Source organism: Nyctereutes procyonoides, unplaced genomic scaffold (assembly GCF_905146905.1).
Source record: "Nyctereutes procyonoides isolate TBG_1078 unplaced genomic scaffold, NYPRO_anot_genome, whole genome shotgun sequence".
NCBI classification, from domain to species: domain Eukaryota; kingdom Metazoa; phylum Chordata; class Mammalia; order Carnivora; family Canidae; genus Nyctereutes; species Nyctereutes procyonoides.
The window spans coordinates 4248217-4272402 of NW_026575143.1; the positions used below are offsets into that span (position 1 = coordinate 4248217).

At 35.3% G+C, this 24186-nt stretch overlaps 1 protein-coding gene across 1 annotated transcript in view; it reads right to left on the reverse strand.

Annotated features, from left to right (window-relative positions):
• The window catches only part of CCDC7 (coiled-coil domain containing 7), a 165076-nt gene extending 141291 nt beyond the window's left edge, over nt 1-23785 (reverse strand). The window contains exons 1-3 of the mRNA XM_055308661.1: nt 23507-23785; nt 22269-22361; nt 9970-10053 (exon numbers count right to left, since the gene is read on the reverse strand). Of these exons, the coding sequence (XP_055164636.1) occupies nt 9970-10053; nt 22269-22361; nt 23507-23785 (456 nt within the window). The remainder of the gene's footprint in view (nt 1-9969; nt 10054-22268; nt 22362-23506) is intronic.
• Nucleotides 23786-24186: the final 401 nt, after the last annotated feature.

Here is a 24186-nt window from a genome sequence, read left to right on the forward strand (position 1 = left end):
ATTTGTCTATCCTTTACCTTTATTTTTTAGTTTTTATTCTATTTTTGTAGTCACCATGCAGTGCATTATATCCCCACAACTTATTTATCTTATACTAGAAGCTTGTATCTTTTGATCATCATCACCCATTTCTCCCACCTCTCATCTCCCCACCACCTCTGCCTACCACCAATCTGTTCTCAATCCAGATTTTTTACATATAAGTCAGATCATACTTTGTCTTTCCTTGTTTGACTTATTCCCCTTAGCGTAATGTGTTCAAGGTCCATCCATACTGCTGCATATGGCAGAATTTCCTTCTTCTTTATGTAAGAGTAATATTCCATTGAATATATAGATACCACATTTTCTTTATCCATTCATTGACTGAGGGACATTTAAGTTGTTTCCATGTCTTTGGCTTTTGTGAATAATGCTGCAATAACCATAGGGGTGCATTATCTCTTCAAGATGATTTTATTTCCTTTTGATATATACCCAGAAGTGAAATTTCTAGAACATGCTGTAGTTACATTTCTAGATTTTTGAGAAATTCTGTATTTTTTCCTTAGTGGAAATTTACATTGCCACCAGTCATATACACGAGTTGCCATTTCTTCATATCCTTGCAAGCATGTGTTCTCTTATCTATTTTATGATAGTCATTCTAACAAGTATGAGGTGATATCTCATTGTGGTTTTGATTTGCATTTCCCTAATGATCAGTGACACTGAACACCGTTCCATATACACATTGGCCATTTGAATGTCTTCTTTGGAAAAAAATGTTCTTCTGTCCCATTTTTTAATTGGATTGTTTGGGTCTCCCCTCCCCCCGCAAGGAATTGTATAAATTTGGTATATATTTTGGATATTAACCCCTTATCAGACATATGCTTTACAAACATTTTCACCCATTCCAGAGGTTATCTTTTCATCTTGTTAATGGTTTCTTGTGCAGAAGGTTTTTAGGGGTTTTTTTCTAAGATTTTACTTATTTATTCATGAGAGACAGAGAGAAAGAGGCAGAGACATAGGCAGAGGGAGAAGCAGGCTCCATGTGGGGAACCCAATGTGGGATTTGATCCCAGGACCCCAGGATCATGTCCTGAGTGAAAGGCAGATGCTCAACCACTGAGCTACCCAGGCATCCCTCTTTTTTTTATTGAAGTATAATTGACACACAATGTTACATTAGTTTCAGGTGTACAACATAGTGATTTGACAACTTTATACATCATGCTGTGTTCAATGCAAATGTAGCTACTGTCACCATACAATGCTATTACAATATCACTGACTACATTCCCTATGCTGTACCTTTCTTCCCTCTGACTTATTCATTACATAATTTAAAGCCTGAATGTCTCACTTCCCTTTACTTTTGGCCCACTCCCATCATCCCCAACAACCAAACTCTCTAGTTTGTTCTCCATATTTCTGGCTCTGTCCATAATTTTTTTGTTCATTTGTTTAGTTCCATATATGAGTGAAATCATATATTTGTCATTCTCTGACATATTTCATTTAGTATAAAACATTAAGCTCATCCATGCTGTCGCAAATGGTGAGATCTCATTCTTTTCATAACAAAATTAATATTCCACTGTATATATATATCCATCTTCTTTATCCATCTATTGATGTATATATCCATATCTTAAGTATTGTGAATAATGCTACAACGAAAAAGGAGTTATGCATATATTTTTGAGTTAAGGTTTTTGCTTTTAAACTTAAACTGGAGGGATCCCTGGGTGGCACAGCAGTTTAGTGCCTGCCTTTGGCCCAGGGCGCGATCCTGGAGACCCGGGATCGAATCCCACGTCGGGCTCTCGGTGCATGGAGCCTGCTTCTCCCTCTGCCTGTGTCTCTGCCTCTCTCTTTCTGACTATCAGAAATAAATAAAAATTTTAAAAAACTTAAACTGGAGAAACTAGTAAAGGAAAAAGAAAAAAGAGCTAATCCAAGAAATTCATCAATACAAAATTTAATAGATACCTTGTACTCAGTCTTGGACAAGAATGCTGCTAAGTGTCAGAGGGATGGGTAGTTCAAAAGAAATCTTTTGAAAATCTTTTTAGTAAGTTTGTTTTTGTATTGATATAGGAGAAGAAATTCTTAAATGATCTTTGAAGTATTATAGGTTTGAGCAAAAGAGTAACTGTATTGATGTTAAGAGTTAGAATTCTCACTGTAGAAAGGACATATACACATGAAATGAAAGCAAGAATAAGTCCTGAAGTGAGAGACTGGAATTCAAGGTGTCTGTGAGAATTCCAGATTTCTAAATATATCTATTCGTGTATATATTCAAGTATATGTGCACTTTAATTATATATAGGGATAAGAGTATATGAACTATGTATATGTGTGCATACCTACATACATTTCCCAGTTCTATCTGCTGAAACAGTAGAAAAGCAAAGACAGTCCAGGATCACTGGGAAAAATTAACTATCAGATCTTGGTTTCTAATACCATTCCTCATTAAACAAATAATATTTTATGAGCAAGATGGTGAATATGAAGCCTAAAATCCCCCTTCCTCTAGAAAAATAGGGTTTTAACATCAAACAACCCAAATGCCTCTGAGAAATCCAAAAACTAGTTAAAAATTTCCTGTACCTTAGACAAGGACAAAATCAACCACATCAAAGTCCAATAAAAAAAATGATACTTTCAAGATTAACTGCCCAGAGCCTCTCCCTATTCTCGCACAATGCAGTACAATTAGGAAGAAGTCCCTCAACTCTTATTTTCCCCTTGGGTATGGAAAGGAGTAAAACACACATCCAACATTCTGACAATTGCGGCACGGGGTTGTCCAAGAGGCCAGTTTCCCTCTTGCCTCTATCCAAGTACTGATAGCAAAAGGATGCCAGATTGATAATCTCAGAACTAAAAACAGAGTACACCATGCACCAGTGTTTGCAGTAACAAAAGCAGACATTAGGTGGAGCTCCGGTACTGAAATTTATAATAGTATCAGAGAGGCACTAGGGGGAGTACCTGAGTAGAAACCTACAAGCCTCATGCATAAACCCAGATGGAACATCTACTCAGAAAAGACTTAAGAGGTGTCCAGAATCCAGGAACACTAAATGGAGAAAGTCTTCCCTATAGAAAATCAGACCACAAACTCTAGAAGAGTTGGCTGATGCTTCAGATGCCAAATCTGAACAAAAAAGTAGTAAGACATACAAAGGAAAGGGGAATCTTAGCACATTTAAAAGAACAAATTATATCTCCAGAAACTAAAGCAGCAGAAATATACGAATTGCCAAAAAATTCAAAATTGTCATGATAAGGATACTTAATGAGCTAAAAGAGAGCACAAATAAACAACCAAAGGAAATCAGGAAGGGATGCCTGGGTGGTTTGGCAGTTGAGCATCTGCCTTCGGCTCAGGCTGCGATCCCAGAGTTCCAGGATCAAGTTCCGAATTGGGCTTCCTGTAAGGAACCTACTTCTCCCTCTGCCTGTGTCTCTGCCTCTCTCTGTGTGTCTCTCATGAATAAAAAAAAAATCTTTAAAAATAAAAACAAAGGAAATCAGGAAAGCAATACATGAACATGAGAATATCAAAAAATAAAGCTATGGGGCAGCCTGGGTATCTCAGTGGTTGAGTGTCTGCCTTCCCCTCCTGGTGTGATCCTGGTCTGGGGATTCAGATCTGCTTTGGCCTTCCTGTGAGGAGCCTGTTTCTCCTTCTGTCTATGTCTCTGCCTCTCTCTGTGTCTCTCATGAATAAATAAATACAATCTTAAAAAAATTAAAACTATGAAGAAAAACTACACAGAAATTCAGAAACTAAAGAATACAATAATTGAATTGAAAAATTCATTATAGCACCTCAACGACAGACTTGACCAGGTAGAAGAAAGAATCTGTAAACTGGAAGACAAGACCTTCAAAATAATCAAGGCAAAAGGAAAAAAAAAAAAAAGAACATGTGGAATAGCATGGAACAGAAAAAAATATATGAGAATTGAAGAAGTAAGAAAAAAGAAAGGAGCATGAGACTTATCTGAAGAAATAATGACTGAAAGTTTCCCAAATCTAAGGAGAAAAACAGACATATGAATTCAAATAACTTGACAAACTCTAACTAGGAAAATATCTGAGGAGATCTATACTGAGATCAAACTGTCAAAAGTCACAAAGAAGGGCAGCCCAGGTGGCACAGCGGTTTACCGCCACCTTTGGCCCAGGGCCTGATCCTGGAGACCCAGGATTGAGTCCCGCATCAGGCTGCCTGCATGGAGCCCTGCTTCTCCCTCTGCCCGTGTCTCTGCCTCTCTCTCTCTGTCTCTCTGTCTCTCATGAATAAATAAAATAAAATCTTTAAAAAAAATAGTCACAAAGAACCTTGTCAACAGCAAGAGAGTAACATACAAGAAAATTCTCATCAGATCATCAGCATGTTTCTAACCATTAAGATTATGGGCTACAAGGAGCAGGTTGATATAGTCAATGCACTGAAAGAAAAACTGCCAAACAAAAATACTATAATCTGGCAAAACTGTCCTTCAAATATGAGGGAGAAATCAAGACTTTCTCAGATAAAAAGAACTGCTGAAAGGAAATCATCACCACTAGACCTTCCTTACAAGAAATTCTGAAGGGAGTCCTAAAAGTCCTGAAAGTTAAAAGAAAAAGACATTAAACATCAACCCAAAACCATATGAAAAATATAAAATTCCCTGATACAGGTAAATATATTAACAAATATCCTGTACTATAAAGTAGGTGAATAAACCCTGTATAAATCTGGTACATAATTTTTTAAAGATGAAAATTATAAATCTAAATTATATATTACTATGCAATGTAAAATGAGGTAATTTATATCATTAGTAACATAAAATAGGAGTGGCCGGGATGTATAGTAGAGTTCTCACGTGCAATAAAGTTATTATCAAATTAAAATAAATTGTTATAACTTGAATAAATTTTATATAATTGCAATGGTAATCACAAAGGAAATATCTACAGAATATACAAAAATGGAAACAATAATGGAATCAAAATATGTCACTACAAAAAAAAAATCAACAAAACACAAAAGAAGATACCAAGAGAAAAAAAGAGGAACCCAAAGCTACCAAAGAGAAATCATTAAAATAATGGCAATAGTAAGCCTTTCCTACCAGTAATTACATTAAGTATAAGTGGATTAAACACACCAATGAGAAGACACAGAATACAAAATTTTTAAAAAAAAAATCCAACTATATGTTGCCTATAAGAGGCTCTCCTTAAGTCTTAGGACTCACACAGGCTCAGAATAGAGGGCCAGAAGAAGATATTACACAGAAAAAGGAACCTAAAGATAGCAGGGGTGGCCATTCTTAGACAAAATAGAAATTAAGACAAAACTACCAAAAAAAGAAAACAAAGGATACTATAAAATGATAAAAGGGTCAACTCATTAGGAGGATATAACATTATAAATATACATGCACCTGACATTAAAGCATCCAAATATATGAAGCAAACACTAACAGAACCAAAGGGAGAAACAGACAGCAACACAATAATAGAATATTTCAATATCCCTACTTTCAGTTATGGCAAGAACAATTAGACAACATATCAATTAGCGCTTAATAATACTGTAAAATAGATAGACATAACAAACCTGTGAGAATATCCCACCCAACAACAGCAAAATACATGTTCTCCTCAAGCATATATAGAACATTTTTCAACATGTTAGGGCACAAAACAAGTTTTAAGAATTTTAAGATCAAAATCACACAAAGCAAATTTTCAAATACAATGGGGTAAAACTAGAAATCAGTAGCAGAAAGAAAAAAATCCACAACTATGTGAAAATTAAACAACATGCTCTTCAACAACCCACAGATCAAAGAAAAAATCATAAAGGAATTTAGAAAATATCTGAAGGTAAATGGAAACAAAACACAAAAATCAAAACTATGAATTCAGCAAATCAGTACAAAAAGTTTATGGTAGTAAATGTTTACACTTAAAAAAATCACAAACCAACAACCTAACCTTTCACCTAAAGGAACAATAAAAAAAAATTTTTTAACCCAGTGTTTGCAGAAGAAAGGAGATCATAAATATTAGAGCAGAGATAAATGAAATGGAGAATTAGAAAACATGATACCAAAGGTAATTTTTGAAAAGTGACAAATCCTTGGGTAGATTAAGAATGAAAAAAAGAGAAAGCATTTAAATAACTAAAATTGGAAATGAAAGAGGGGATATTACATTGATGTCCACTCACTCAAAGACTTTTTGGATAACTTAGAAGAAATGGATAAATTCCTAGAAACATACAATCTACCAAGGCCTGAACTCTGAACAGACCTGTAACTAGTAAAGAGATTGAAACAGTAGTCAAAAACCTCCTAACAAATAAAAGCCCAAAACCAGATGGCTTCACTGGAGAATTCTATCATTTTAAAAAGAATACCAACCCTTCTCAAACTGTTCTAAAGAATCAAAAAGGAGGAAACTCGTAAACCAACTCCATGAGGTCAGCATTATGATATCAAAACCAAACAAAGACATAAAAAAACTACAGACCAATATTCCTGATTAATAATGATGAAAAAATGATGCAAAAATTCTAAATAAAATACTAGCAAACAGAATTTTAAAGCATATTAAGGAGCACCTGAGTGGCTCAGTTGGTGAAGCATTCAGCTCAGGTCTTGTCTACTGATCAAAGCCCAGCATTTGGCTCCACACTGTGTATGGAGCCTACTTAAAAAAAAAAAAAAAAAGCACATTAAAAGGGTCACACTGTAAAATCAAATAGAATTTATGTGTGAACATAAGCCTAGCTCACTATTTGTAATGCTTTGAAACAATTTAATATACCACATAAACAAAATGAAGGACAAAAACCACATGAGCATCTTGACAAAAATTCAACACTCCTTCCTGATTAAAAAAAAAAAAATCAATAAACTAAGAATAGAAGCAAACTAACTCAACATAAAAGTCCACATATAAACAGGCCACACAAAGAGCATATTTACTGGAGAAAGACTGATAGATTTTTCTCTAGGATTAAGAACAAGGCAAATATTTGCAAAGCATATATTTGATAAGGGATTAATATCCAAAATAGAAAAGGAATACAACTCAATAGTAAAAAAAGATTTTTTAAATGGGCAAAAGATTTTTTTTTCCCAAGGAAGACATACTAATGGCCAACAACATGAAAAGGTACTCAACATCCATTGTCAAGCAAATGCAAATCAAAATCACAATGAAATACTCTCACACCTGCTAGAATGGCTATTATCAAAAAGATAAAATAATTGTTTTTTTTTAATATTTTATTTATTTATCCATGAGAGACAAAGAGAGAGGGAGAGACACAGGCAAAGGGAGATGCAGGCTCCATTCAGGGACCCCGATATGAGACTCGGTCCCAGGACTCCAGGATCATGACCTGAGCCAAGGGCAGAAGTGCTTAACCGCTGAGCCACGGAAGCGTCCCAGAGAAAACAATTGTTGACAATGATTTGGAGAAAAGGAATCCTGTGCACCATTGGTGGGAAAGGAAATTGGTACAGCAACCATGGAAAACAGTAAGAAGACTCCTCTAAAACTTAAAAACAGGGTAGCCCGTGTGGCTCAGCGGTTTAGGACCGCCTTTGGCCCAGGGCATGATCCTGGAGACCCAGGATGCAGTCCCGCATTGGGCTCCCTGCATGGAGCCTGCTTCTCCCTCTGCCTGTGTCTGCCTCTCTCTGTCTCTCATGAATAAATAAATCTAAAAACAACAACAACAAAAAAAACAAAAAACAAAAAACCAAAACAAAACAAAGACCTCTATACGTAAAAAAAAAAATAAAACTTAAAAACAGAACTGCCGTATGATCTAGCAATCCTACTTCCAGATACATATCCAAAGAAAGCAAATTAATATTTCAAAGAAATACTTGCACTCTCATGTTCATTGCAGCATTATTCACAATAACAAAAATATGGAAAAAAACCTAAGTGTTTCTGGATGGATGATTGGATAAAGAAATTGTAACACACACACACACACACACAGGAATATTATTCCACCACAAAAAGATGGAAATCCTGACATTTGTGACAACAGGGATAAATCTGGAAGACCTTATGCTAAGTGAAATAAGCCAGACACAAAAAGACAAATACTGCATGATCTCACTTATAAGTGGATCTTTTTTTTTATAAGTGGATCTTGAATGAAAGAAAAGAAAGAAAGAAAGAAAGAAAGAAAGAAAGAAAGAAAGAAAGAAAGAAAAGAAAAGAAAAGAAAAGAAAAGAGAAAAGAAAAGAAAAAGTCAGCCAGCCAAACTCATAGTAACAGAGTAGAATGGTGGTTACCAGGGGCTAGGGGCCATAAGGAGTTTATTGTTTAATGCATACAGTTTCAGTTTTGCAAGATGAAGAGTTCTGAGATGGATGAGGGTGATTGTTGCACAATATTAATGTATTTAATACCACTGAACTGTACACTTAAAAATGGTTAATACAGTAAGTTATGTTCTGTGTATTTTGCCACAATAAAAAATTAGAAAAAATATTATCAATATACATATAAATGAATGTGCATATACAGACATATACATCACGTGAATACATATATATGCATGTGTATATATATGTGTGTGTATATATACTCACAGCATATTAGAAAACATGTTCTAAAATGTCAATGGTGTATATATACTAGATTTAAATTATAGGTAACTTGTTTTCCTATATACTTTTCTCAATTTCAAATGCTCTACAATAATACGTTTATAATCAGGGGTGCCCAGGTGACTCGATTAGTTAAGCATCCATCTCTTGGTTTTGGCTCAGGAGATGAGATTGAGTCCCCAAGTCTGTACTCAGTGGGGAATCTGCTTAAGATTCTTTCTCCTTCTCCCTCTGTCCCTCCTCCTGCTCCTACTCCCTCTCTCAAAATAAATAAATAAATCATTAACAAAATAAAAATAATATGTGTACAAATGAAAAATAAATACTATTTTCTAAAAGTCAAAAAATAATAAAAGTGCATTACCAAATAGTATGTACAGTATTATTTCTTTTTTTTTTCTAAATCTTTATCACTTTGGAAAATCAGGAAGGGAAACAAAAATATGTGAACAATAGTTGGTTATCTTGGGAAAATAGGATTATGGCCATTTTTGTTTTCTTCTTTATTCATGTATTTTTTGAAATTTTCATTAATTATATTATTTTATAATATAAATTATCTTATTTGGATGGAATCAGAGGGTATTATACTAAGTGAAATAAGTCAATCAAAGAAAGACAAATACCATATGATTTCACTCATATGTAGAATTTAAGAAACAAAACAGTTGAATGTAGGGGAAGGGAAGGAAAAATAAAATAAGATAAAAACAGAGAGGGAGGCAAACCCTAAGAGACTCTTAACTGTAGGAAACAAACTGAGGGTTGCTGGAGGAGAGGGGGTGAGGAATGGAGTAACTGAGTGATGAGCATTAAGGAAGGCACTTGATGTAATAAGCACTGGGTTTTATATACAACTGATGAATCACTAAATTCTACCCCTGAAACTAATAATACACTATATTAACTAAATTGAGTTTAAATTAAAATGTTTTTTTAAACAATATAAATACTATTAATACCACAATATATTTTCATTTGTAAATATGAAAAACTAATAACCCAATCAATGCTGTAAAGTAAAATTCACAGATCTAAATGCCTACCTTAAGAATAGAAAAAATAAATAATACTGTCCAATGCCTTTTATAACTCCTTAAAGCATTGTATCTAGACTACTACTAAATGGATAATCACATTCAAGTTCAAACAGGCAATATAGTTTTAAATATCATATTGCTAAAATTACCCTTAATAACTAATGATTTTAATAAACTAATATAAAATTTATTAATACAAAAATTTTTATTAACATTACAAAGAATTTAAATCATTGTAAATTAAATATTTTATACTTCATAGTTTACACAAAATACATACATTACGTTCTTCCTTAGCTGCTTCTTCTAACTGAGCTACAAATTGTGAGCAACATATCAAGAATGAATTCAGATCATCCTCAACCTTTTCAAAAGAATAACAAAACAAAGTTACTTTTATTTTGGAATCCATATGCATACCCATCTACATTTCAGTATATTTAATTATTTTTGAAAATATTTTTTGTCTATAATTTACATCCCTTCAAAGATATAAGACCTGAAATCATGTTTCAAATGCTATACTAGCAAATTCTCCCAGAAAGTGGAAGAGAGTATATTCTGGGGAATATATATGCCTATGAATGACATATATCTCAAGTCTTTTATTTTCCTCTACACAGTTGCAGAAAATTAAGCATCCCAGATTTAGACTCCTGAAGTTTATGAGTACCCAAAAAAAATGTAGCCACTCTATATATACCTTAGAAATATCTCTTTGTGTTAAAAAATGAATGCTCATTAAGACTTCTGAATATAATTATACTTGCCAATAGCTATAGTCTTTTACCCTCACTTAATGGGCAAATGAACACTTTGAGGAAAAAATAGTGACAGATTAAAATATCACAATGACAATCTTTTTTAGTAGAGCAGTGATTTGTAAACCAGAAACAACCTATGATAAACAAATCTCAGTTGCTTATATACAGTTTGGATTCTCACAGAATGTTCTCCATAAGGAATATATTCATTCAACATTGTATTTTAAAACACACTCACAGGCTGATACACTTTTTTTTTTTGTCATGATAAAGACATACCCATATAGAAGAGGAGAAAAACTGAATTAGTCATTCAGGAGAGTGGGAAAATGAACGAAATAGAGTTACTAATTATAAATATTAAATGAGATGATAGACATACTTGGGGGTTTTTTTTCTACTCATATTCAGACATCACAAATATTGAAATGATGATTGATTTGATCAAGATTACAGTTTAACAAAATAAAATCAATATAGCATGGAAGAAAAAGAAAGTACATATGCATGGGAGCAATAATAATAATGGGCCATGGAATTTAAGGTAGGTAAGACCACAAAGAAGCTTTGGGACATTAAAAGTCAGTAAAACCAATGAATTATAGTTCCCAATGGAATCAAAGGACTTTTGGAGTCAGAATATTAGACAGACTAAGTGGGAAAAATAAGAGGTAGTGACCAGAGATTAAAATGATTGAAACTTAAATACAGAAAAGTTAAAGTTACTGGTTATGATAAAGACTAGAGGATATCACCTTGTCAGTTAGTTGCTGAGATGCGCTAAAAGACAAACATTGGAGGAAAGAAACCTAATGAACTGGGATGCCAGATTATTTGAAAAGATCTACATGGATATCAAAATCATAAAAAATTATGATAACAGTGCTTTAAGACAAGTATCTAATAGTCTTATAATATTATAATAGAGACTATTAGTTGCCTACTAACAGGACCTCAATTTTACTAGGGATGCCAATGTGCATACTTAGTAGTAATAATAATAAAGTGTGCCTAGGTGGCTCAGTTGGCTAAGCATCTGCCTTCAGCTCAGGTCATGATCCTGGGGTCCTGGTAGAGCCCTCTATTGGGTGCCCTACTCAGCGGGGAGCCTGCTTCTCCCTCTCCTGCCCTTTCCCCCCACTCATGTTCTCTTTCTCTCAAATAAATAAAATCTTTAAAATAATAATAATAATAATAATTAATCATAATAATAATAAATTTTCCAACCTTCTTTACCAATAAGGGTAGCCATGTGTCCCAATCAGGCCAATGAGATAAAAAGAAATTGCTGGGCAGCACTTCTAAAAATATCTTTAAAAAGGGAAGCAGAAATGCCACTTATGGTTATGATGTGAAAAATTATGCGAGTTCTTCATTTTGGTGTTAAAATACAGAAAGGAAAAATATATGAAACTATATAATTATCATGCTTTTCCTTAAGGATATCGAAAAAGAGAAGATATGAGAAAAAATTGATGAACTGATTCCACAGAACATTTTGTAGATAACCAAAGAACCAAAGCCATATCCATACCTTCCGGGAGCATAGTGGAGAAAGAAGAGCACTTGGCCCAGTATGTGTGAAGTATGCCAAGTTAGCCAAGCCAAAAACCAGGCCTATCATTGACAAACAGAACTTAGAGGATGAAGAAAAACCAGCTGAGCCATTTAGGCTAGTAGACAGACTGGAATGAGAAAAGTCCCCAAAGCAAATCACTCAACCCAATAATTTTTCTTCTACCAAACTGCTCCCTATATGAATTTTGCCAAAAAGATGGCATTTTAATCTTAGGAATGGTGAGAATAAAAAAATCTAGCAATACCAATTTTGGTAAGGATATACAGCCACTGGAACTCTCACAGACAGCTGGTAGGAATATAAAATGATTTTTCCACGTTGGGAAGTAATTTGGCTGTTGCTCATAAAATTAAATATATACTGGGCAGCCCCAATGGCCCAGTGGTTTAGTGCCACCTTCAGCCTGGGGTGTGATCCTGGAGACCCGAGATCGAGTCCTTTGTCAGGCTCCCTGCATAGAGCCATCTTCTCCCTCTGCCTGTGTTTCTGCCTCTCTCTCTCTCTCTCTCTCTCTCTCTCTCTCTGTCATGAATAGATAAATAAAATCTCTTTTAAAAATTAAATATATACTTATAACTCACCAATGCTATACCAAAGCAATTATCCAAGATGAATAAACACATATGTCCTGACAAAGACTTGCACACAAATGTTCATAGAAACTGCATTCATAACAGCCAAAATAGGTACTGGATCCAATGAACTAAATGTTTATTAACTAATGAATGGATAAATGAACTGTGGTATAGCCATACAATGGAATACTCTTCACAACAAAATAAACTACTGATACATAGAACAACATGGATGAAGCTCAAAAACATTACAATAAAGTGGGGAAGACTAGATATATCAGGCTACGTTTATAAGATTTTATTTATATAGCATTCTAGAAAAGGCATTAGTATAGTGATTGATCAGTGATTATCTGGAGTCAAGGTAGGAGAGAATTGACTAAATGCAGTAAAGGAGGCTTTGAGGGATAATGAAAATGTTTTATGGTTTGATTGGCAATTACACAACTATAGGGCAGCCCTGGTGGCACAGCGGTTTGGCGCCGCCTGCAGCCCAGGGCGTGATCCTGGAGACCCTGGATCGAGTCCCATGTCGGGCTCCCTGCATGGAGCCTGCTTCTCCCTCTGCCTGTGTCTCTGCCTCTCTCTTTCTCTGTCTCTATGAATAAATAAATAAAATATTTAAAAAAAATACACAACTATAAAAAGCAGGAACTCAGAAACAGAGGACTCTCATTCTGCATGTTCTTGTGGTAATTGTATTTTGAAGCTCTGCTAGGATTAAACCAAAACTATTTAAAATCAGAGTTCAACTCTTGCCAGCTAAAATACTGGCAATGTCAAAGAAATCCACCCCTCAGGGGAAGGAGCAATAGGAGAGATTATGGGTTAGACAAATCAGACAAGAACTCAATTACAATATGGATCAATTCCTGCTCAAATCAATTCTTAAAGGAATGAGAATTATTAGCTTTCCACGCTAAATGCTAAAAGTTACAAAACATATTCATAATAAAAAGAAAAATAGTAGAAGTAAACACACTGATTAGTAGACAAAAATTTTTACAACTCTGTTACTAATACAAAGAATTTTCATGAAAAGATAAGTGGACTAAGTGAAGGATAATAGCAAGAGAAATATAAAAGTAATCAAAAGATAATCCTAAATAATATAATAAATAAATATAATAAATATTATATTTAAACAAAAATTTACTTGGATATAACTTAACAGCAGATCAGAAACCACAGAAAGGATTGGTGAAACTGAAACACAGAAAGAGAAAACACTGAAATGAATGAAGAGTGTGAGTGACTTCTTAATATAGTATCAAGCAGTCTAATATATGTATAATTTGAGTCTCATAAAAAAGGAGAAGAGAGCCAGTAAAATATCTAAAGAAATAATGAATGAAAATTTCCAAAGTTGTTGAAAAAATTCAACTCATAGATTCAGCTTGATGGACTCTAAGCAGAACAAATAAGCAGAAAGCGGGGATGCCTGGGTGGCTCATTGGTTGAGCATCTGCCTTTGCCTCACAGCATGATCCCAGGATCTGGGATTGAGTCCCACATCAAGCTCTCTGCATGGAGCCTGCTTCTCCTTCTGCCTGTGTCTCTACCTCTCTCTTTCTCTGTGTGTCTCATGAATAAATAAATAAAATCTTTAAAAATATATACATAGAAAGCCTCAGCTAGGCATAACTTATATCAAACTGCTGAAATCCAAAAATAAAATATTTAAAACATTCAGAAAAAAAGGGAAACTATAACAATAATAGCAAAAATATATATAAGTGAGGTAAATGTTATTGAACTGTTATAAAGTTCTCACATGAGAAATGAAGTGTATAATATTAACTCAAGATAGATTGTGATAAATTTAAATAATAATGAATTCTTAGAGCAAGCACAAAAACAAATTGCTAAAAAACAAGAAAAGAAACAATGTGAAATGCTAAAAAATACACAATTAACCCAAAATAAAACAGAAAAGAGTAAAGGATCAAAGAGATATAGGACAAAAAGAAAGCAAATGGCAGGAAAATAAACTCAATTCACATTATTTCATTGTTTCATTATAATAAAGTAATTACATGATAATACATTTAATTAATCAATTAAATGCAAATGAACTAAACCTTAAAAGACAGATATTGTCAGGTTGGATTAAAAAAAGATTCAACTATATGCCACTACAAAGAGGTAGAATAAATAAACAGTCATAGTTTGAAAATAAAGTTTGAAAGAAGATAGGAAATACAATGACTATTCATAAGAAGAAAGCTGATCTAAGATAAAGGAGATATCAGAAAACTCAGAACTGAATCGGAACTAAAAATAAATTTGGACTTCGAGTTCTGGCTATAATTGAATAGGCTCATTCCTCTAATCCTCTCTTCTACAACACAACAAACCAACAAAAGAACATAGGAAAATTCTGAAACATAGAAAGAGAAAGGCAGAGTTTTCAAAATTTGAGGAATAAACTAATCCCTTAGTTTTTCATTTTCTCTACATATAAAATAAAGGGAGCACTGGAACCTGGAACTTCCAATAAGCACAGACTTAAAAAAAAAAAAAAAAAAAGCCTTAAGAAAAGGCAAAGAGGGGCACCCGGGTGGCTCAGTTAATTAAACATCTACCTTCACTCAGATCATCATCCCAGAGTCCTGGGATGCACTCTGCATCAGGCCCCCTGCTCAGTGGGAAGTCTGCTTCTCCTATTCTCTCTGCCCTACTCATACTCTCTCTCACAAATAAATAAAATATTTTGAGAGAAAGAAGGAAAGAAAAAGAAAGAAAAGAAAAGAAAAGAAAAGAAAAGAAAGAAAAAAAAGAAAAGAAAAGAAAAGAGAGCAGACTGACCCAAGGACTGTGAAAAGGGTCTCTAGAATAACCCCAAAACTTTCTGACAATACCTATCCTCCTTGAGCCAAATACCTAGAAAAAAACTGCACCACTACCCATATGTGTCAATAGGACTCAAAAAATGTGGCAGTGAAAACTGGCCCTCCAATTCTCCCACCATAGTGGTGCTGGTGAAATGAAGCAGAGAACTGAACTTCCACTCCTGTCTGGAAGTAGCAGTCATAATGAGTCAATGATATCTGCTCTCATCACTATCATTAAATATAATACTGGAAGCCATAGTTAGCATAAGAGAAGGAAATAAAACAGGTGAGGCAAGATGGTGAGGATAGGGTCCCCAGGGAACCTATCCCCACCAACTTACCTAGATGACTTTCAAATCATCCTGGAACCCTATAAAATTGACCTTAGATTTAAAGAGAGAACAGCTGAAAGAAATAAAGAAAGAACAGCTGGAATGCTACAGATAGAAGTGTTTTTGCTTCTAACATCTTGAGAGTAATTTACTTATCAGGTTGTGGTTGATATTCTTAACGAATCCCACTCATACAGCCACTCTGCACTGAGAAAAATGACTAGAAAGAAGAACTCACCACAAAAGAAAGAATGAGAAACAGAACTCTCTCCCATAGAGTTACAGAATTTGGATTACAATTTGATGTCAGAATGCCAATTCAGAGGCACAATTATAAAGCTACTAGTGGCTCTAGAAAAAAGCATAAAGGAATCAAGAGAATTCATGACTGCAGAATTTAGATCTAATCAGGCTAAAATAAAAAATCAATTAACTGAGATGCAATCCAAACTGGAGGTCCTAACGATGAGGGTTAATGAGGTAGAAGAAAGAGTGAGTGATATAGAAGACAAGTTGATGGCAAAGAAGGAAGCTGAGGAAAAAAAGAGGAAAACAATTAAAAGACCATGAGGAAAGGTTAAGGGAAATACATGACAGCCTCAGAAGGAAAACTCTATGTATACCTGGGATTCCAGAGGGTGCTTAGAGGGACAGAGGACCAGAAAGCATATTTGAACGAATCATAGCTGAGAACTTCCCTAATCTGACGAGGGAAACAGGCATTCAGATCCAGGAGATAGAGAGGGCCCCCACCTACAATCAATAAAAATTGTTCAACATCTCAACATTTAAGAGTGAAACCTGCAAATTCCAAAGATAAGAGAAAGTCCTAAAGCAGCAAGAGACAAGAGATCCCTAACTTATATGGGGAGAAATATTAGATTAACAGCAGACCTCTCCACAGAAACTTGGCAGGGCAGAAAGGGCTGGAAGGATATATTCAGGATCCTAAATGCAAAGAACATGCACCCAAGAATACTCTATCCAGCAAGGCCCTCATTCAGAATAGAAGGAGAGATAAAGAGCTTCCAAGATAAGGAGAAACTGAAAGAATATGTGACCACCAAACCAGCTCTGCAAGAAATATTAAGGGGGACTCTGTAAAAGAAAGAGGAAGCCCAAAGAAATAATCCACAAAAACAGGGACTGAATAGGTAATATGATGACACTAAATTCATATATTTCAATAGTAAGCCTGAATGTGAATGGGCTTAATGATCCCATCAAAAGACACAGGTTTCAGACTGGAAAAAAAAAAAAAGCAAGACCCATCTATTTGCTGTCTACAAGAGACTCATTTTAGACCTAAGGACACCTCCAGCCTAAAAATGAAGGGGTGGATAACCATTTACCATTCAAATGGTCCTCATATCAGACAAATTAAAGTTTATCCCAAAGACTATATAGTAAGAGATGAAGAGGGACACTATATCATACTTAAAGGATCTACCCAACAAGAGGGCCTAACAATCATGAATATTTATGGCCCTAATGTGGGAGCTGCCAAGTGTATCAATAAATTAATAACCAAAGTAAAGAGGCAGCCCAGGTGGCTCAGTGGTTTAGCACCGCCTTCAGCCCAGGGCATGATCCTGGAGACCTGAGATCTAGTCCCGTGTCAGGCTCCCTGCGTGGAGCCTGTTTCTCCCTCTTCCTGTGTCTCTGCCTCTCTCTCTGTCTCTCATGAGTAAATCAATGTAATCTTTAGAAATAAATAAATAACCAAAGTAAAGACATACTTAGATAATAATACACTAATACTGGGAGACATCAACATGGCACTTTCTGCAAATGACAGATCTTCTAAGCACAACATCTCCAAAGAAACAAGACCTTTAAATGATACACTGGACCAGATGGATTTCACAGATACTTACAGAACTTTACATCCAAATGCAACTGAATACACATTTTTCTCAAGTGCACATGGAACGTTCTACAGAATAGACCACATACTGTATCACAAATCAGGTCTCAACCAATATCAAAAGATTGGGACTGTCCCCTGCATATTTTCAGACCATAATGCTTTGAAACTTGAACTCAATCACAGGAAGAAATTCAGAAGAAACTCAAACACGTGGTGGTTAAAGAGCATCCTGCTAAAAGATGAAAGGGTCAACCAGGAAATTAGAGAAGAAGTAAAAAGATTCATGGAAACTAATGAGAATGAAGATGCAACCATTCAAAATCTTTGGGCTACAGCAAAAGCAGTCGTAAGAGGGAAATACATTGCATTAAAAGCATCCCTCAAAAAACTGGAAAGAACTCAAATACACAAGCTAACCTCGCACCTAAAGGAACTAGAAAAAACCTACCCCAAGCAGAAGAAGACAGTTAATAAAGATTTGAGCAGGACTCAATGAAATCGAGACCAGAAGAACTGTGAAACAGATCAACAAAACCAGGAGCTGGTTCTTGAAAGAATTAATAATATAGATAAACCATTAGCCAGCCTTATTAAAAACAAAAGAGAAAAGACTCTAATAAAATTTCAAATTAAAAAGGAGAGATCAGGGCAGCCCTGGTGGCGCAGCGGTTTAGCGCCACCTGGAGCTCAGGGCGTGATCCTGGAGACCCTGGATCGAGTCCCATGTCGGGCCCTCTGCATGGAGCCTGCTTCTCCCTCTGCCTGAGACTCTACCTCTCTCTCTCTCTCTCTCTGTCTCTCTCTCTCCATCTCTATGAATGAATAAATAAAATCTTAAAAAAAATAAAAATAAAAAGGAGAGATCACAACCAATACTAAGGAAATACAAACATTTAAAAAACTTATTATGAGCAGCTATACACTAATACATTAGGCAATCTAGAAGAAATGGATGCATTTCTGGAAAACCACAACCTCCAAAACTGGAACAGGAAGAAAGAGAAACCTGAACAGGCCAAAAGCTAGGGAGGAAATTGAAGCAGTCATCAAAAACCTCCCAAAACACCAAAGTACAGGGCCAGATGGCTTCCCAAGGGAATTCTATCAAACTTTCAAAGAAGAAACAATACCTATTCTACTAAAACTGTTCTGAAAGATAGAAAGCGATGGAATACTTCTAAACTCGTTCTCTGAGGCCAGCATCACCTTAATTCTAAAACTAGACAAAGACCCCACCAAAAAATAGAATTATAGACCAATATCCCTGATGAACACAAGTGCAAAAATTCTCAACAAGATACTAGCCAATAGGATCCAACAGTATACTAAGAAGATTATTCACCATGACCCAGTGGGATTTTTCCCAGATATAAGGCTGGTTCAATACTCGTAAAGCAATCAATGTGATAGATCATATCAACAAGTGAAAAACAAGAACCATATGATCCTCTCAAAAGATGCAGAGAAAGCATTTGACAAAATACAGCATCCATTCCTGATCAAAACTCTTCAGAGTGTAAGGATACAGGTAACATTCCTCATCATCTTAAAAGCCATCTACAAAAAGCCCACAGCAAATATCATTCTCAATGGGGAAACACTGGGAACTTTTCCCCTAAGATCAGGAACATGACAGGGATGTCCACTCTCACCACTGCTATTCAACATAGTACTAGAAGTCCTAGACTCAGCAATCAGGCAACAAAAAGAAATAAAAGGCATTCAAATTTGCAAAGAAGAAGTCAAACTCTCCCTCTTCGCCGATGACATGATACTCTACATAGAAAACCCAAAAGACCCACACCAAGATTGCTAGAACCCATACAGCAATTTGGCAGTGTGGCAGGATACAAAATCAATGCCCAGAGATCAGGGGCATTTCTATACACTAACAATGAGACTGAAGAAAGAGAAATTAAGGAGTCAATACCATTGACAATTGCACCCAAAACCTTAAGATACTTGGGAATAAACCTAACCAAAGAGGTAAAGGATATATACCCTGCAAACTACAGAACCTTTCTGAAAGAAATTGAGGAATACAGAAAGAGAAGGAAAAATATTCCATGCTCATGGATTGGAAGAATTAATATTGTGAAAATGTCAATGCTACCCAGGGCAATTTACACATTCAATGCCATCCCTATCAAAATACCATGGACTTTCTTCAGAGAGTTGGAACAAACCATCTTAAGATTTGTGTGGAATCAGAAAAGACCCCAAATAGCAAGGGGAATATTGAAAAAGAAAACCAATGTCGGATTTCAAGTTGTACTACACAGTTGTGATCATCAAGACAGTATGGTACTCACACAAAAACAGACACATAGATCAATGAAACAGAATAGAGAACCCATAAATGGACCCTCAACTCTGGACAATGAATCCTTGACAAAGCAGGAAGAACTATCCACTGGAAAATGGATAGACTCTTTAATAAATGGTGCTGGGAAAATTGGACAGCCACGTGCAGAAGAATGAGACTAGACCATTCTCTTGCACCATACACAAAGATAAACTCAAAATGGATGAAAGATCTAAATGTGAGACAAGAAACCATCAAAGTCCTAGAGGAAAACACAGGCAACACCCTTTTTGAACTTGGCCACAGAAATTTCTTGCAAGATACATCTTTGAAGGCAAGCGAAACAAAAGCAAAAATGAACTATTGGGACTTCATCAGGATAAAAAGCTTCTGCACAGCAAAAGAAACAGTCAACAAAACTAAAAGACAACCTACAGAATGGGATAAGATATTTGCAAATGACATATCAGATAAAGGGCTAGTATCCAAGATCTATAGAGAACTTATTAAACTCAGCAGCAAAGAAACAATCCAATCATGAAATGGGCAAAAGACATGAAGAGAAATCTCACAGAGGAAGACATAGACATGGCCAACAAGCACATGAGAAAATGCTCCGCATCACTGGCCATCAGGGAAATACAAATCAAAACCACAATGAGATACCACCTCCCACCAGTGAGAATGGTGAAAATTAACAAGGCAGGAAACAATAAATGTTGGAGAGGATGTGGAGAAAGGGGAACCCTCTTGCACTGTTGGTGGGAACGTGAACTGGTCCAGCCACTCTGGAAAACTATGTGGAGGGGGTTCCTCAAAGAGTTAAAAATAGACCTTCCCTACGACCCAGCAATTGTACTGTTGGGATTTACCCCAAAGATACAGATGCTGTGAAATGGCAGGACACCTGCACCCCAATGTTTATAGCAGTGATGTCCATAATAGCCAAACTGTGGAAGGAGTTGGGTGTCCACCCAAAGATAAATGGATAAAGAAGCCGTGGTCTATATATACAATGGAATATTACTCAGCCATTAGAAATGACGAATACCCACCATTTGCTTCGACGTGGATAGAACTGGAGGGTATTATGCTGAGTGAAGTAAGTCAATGGGAGAAGGACAAACATTTTATGGTCTCATTCATTTGGGGAATATAAAAAATAGAGAAAGGGAATAAAGGGAAAAGGAGAGAAAATGAGTGGGAAATATCAGTGAGGGTGACCGAACATGAGAGACTCCTAATTCTGGGAAATGAACAAGGGGTAGTGGAAAGGGAGGTGGGTAGGGGGATGGGGTGACTGGGTGATGGGAACTGAGGGATGCACTTGGCAGGATGAGCACTGGGCATTATGCTATATGTTGGCAAATCGAACTCCAATAAAAACATATGCCAAAAAAAAAAAAGAGAGAAGGAAATAAAAAAGCATTAAGACTAGTCAGGAAGAAGTAAAATTGTCTCTATTTGACGATAATTGTCCATGTAGAAAATTCCTAGTAATCTATAGGAACACTAGAATCAAAAAGTATATTAAATAAGATTGCAAGATATAAGATCAACATACAAAACATCGATCCTATCTCTATATACTACTAACAAACGTGGAGAATAAAATTAAAAACAATGCCATTAAAAATCATTCCAAAATCATTGAACTATAAATGCATAAATCTAACAAACCATGTATAGGATATGTATGATGAAAATTACAAAATGATGATAAAAGAAATCAATCAAGAGCTAAATAATGGAGAGACATATCATGTTCATGAATTGAAAGACTCAACATAGGTGTTTCATTACATGAAGACAAACTCAATCCCTAAGTAACAAAAGTAATTATAAAATAGAAAAAAAATAATACTCTACAAGTATTAAAGTATGGTTGAATATTAAGAAATATGTAAAATAATTCATCTCTTCAATAGATTAAAGGAGAAGTACATACTTAATCACCTTAATAGTTAACTTCAGTATATACCAGATACTTCCTAAAACTCAATAACTTTTATTTAGCAAAATAAAAATAGAATTCTTTAACATAATAAATAATATACATCTCAAACCAACAAGTAACCAAATATTTGAAAATTAAATAAGCATTAACAAGAATGTGGGTTTAAAATATAGATATGCCTTAATTAAGATTTAAGATAAGTATTGGCAGAAGGTAGAAAAATCAGTACTCTACTTTCAAGTTCCCTAACTGCATCATTTTCACCGATGGGAAATTCATTCTGAGAACAGAAATGTCATCCAAAAGAAAACCTTAACCCTTTCCAGTGTTAAATGTCTCTACCTTAGGGTTATATATACTTACAGACAAAGTTAATTCTTCATGTTCAGGCTTCATAAATGATTTTTCTCCATTTTGAATGCTAACTCCATAGGTTTCTTCTAAAGTGGAAACAATCTGTGAGTAAATCAAAGCAAATTAAGTATTTTCATAGTTTAAAATTAGTATATTAAATGCAAAAAGACATTTAATCAAACACATTAGGACCTTCTTAGCACTAAGATTTATTTCTGCTAATGCGATAAACTTACATTTTCCATCTCATATCACCCTAAAGAAATGATGGTAAACTGTCCTCAACTCTATTCCCTAGCAATGGAGAAAGTCCCTATGACTCCCATTTCTGTGTTGACAGGCATGTAAAAGACTGTGAATAGTTGAAGCATCAACTCCACTTACCACCAAAGTATTCCTCAGAATCTGACTGATTGAACTTTCTTCATTGAAGAGGGTGAAACAAAAATGAAACGAGAGCAAAAAAATTTTCACAGAAATTCTCTGAGGTAAATCCTCAAACTTTGAACAAACTTAATTTTGGAAATCTGACAAACTATATTTTTTTTATATTTGTGCTACTCCCCATTGTTCTCATTTGATATTTGGTGTGTCCCCAATTCATTTCTGGATCGTTGCACATAGAGAAACTCAGATAAAAGATTTTCCCCCCCAACGCTAAGAGCTGAAGTTTCTAAAGTGCTGAGAAGAGTTAACACAGCAGGAATGAGGCTTAGAAAGACCTATCGTTAGAAAGATCTGCTTGCAAGCTGGCGCTGGACTGGTGTCTCAGTACTTGGATTTTAGGAGTGTTTCCACCATTCGCTGATAACAGTGGCTCATTGTCCCTAAAATGTTTGTACAAACAATGTCGTTTACACTAAACGCCTGCTTTCCTTCAGGGAGTCTGAAATTTTGATACATGCTAGGCAAAGTACCTAGATGAGCAACCTCCAATAAAACTCTGGGCACTGAGTCTCTAATGAGCCTCTCCAATAGACATTGCACATGTATTGTCATAATGTGTTGTTGGAGGAACTAAGCACATCCTCTATGACTTTAAAGGAAGAGGAATCTTAAACCTAGTTTCTTCCAGACTTCACCCCACAAGCCTTTTCCTTTTGCTGATTTTGCTTTGTATCCTTTCACTATAATAAATCTTAGCCATCAATAGGACTGTATTGAGTCTAGTGTACCTTTGTAACAAATCACTAAGCCTGGCGCTGGTCATGGGGACCCCAAACAACAAGGACCAAGAAGTGTCTTACCATCTTCAGATGTCTGGTAATTTTCCTGATCGATTCATCTTCTGCTATTAACTCCTTTGTCTTACTTGATAGAATGGGCAAAGCATACCTTACAAGGGATCCCCCTGTTGGTGGAGATCCTAAGACCATTGGTTCAAATTTATCACGTCCTAATTTTGCACTATGTTTTTCCTTTGATTTAGGTGACATTGGTAAATTCAATAGTCCCTTTTTGTAAGTTGACTCTGGAACATTTGCCAATTTATTACTAGAGGCTAACAGAGATTTTGCTGGCTTCATTTTGTTATTTTACTTTGCTTCCAAATTATAGATGAAAAAATTATATTCTTCCCTGTAAAATAAAACAAAGATTTCAGATAAAAAATATGGCAGGATTATCAACTGCCATGAAGATGAGTGAGTCCCAAAATCAGGTCTACAGAAATTACAAAATGGAGAGAATAACTTTCCTAACCATAAATACCAACAAAAAAATGTAAAAACAAGCAAACAAACAACAACAACAAAAAAAAAAAACTGTGAGAAATCCTACAAGTGATTAAAGGCTGATTTAGGTATGGGCACTTAGGATGGGGCTGAAGAGACAGAGACAGTGACAGGAATGAGATAATTTCTTTAGAAAAGTTTAAAATTTTATTCTTACCTTTCCCTCATTTTTTGAGATAATATATGGCCTTTAT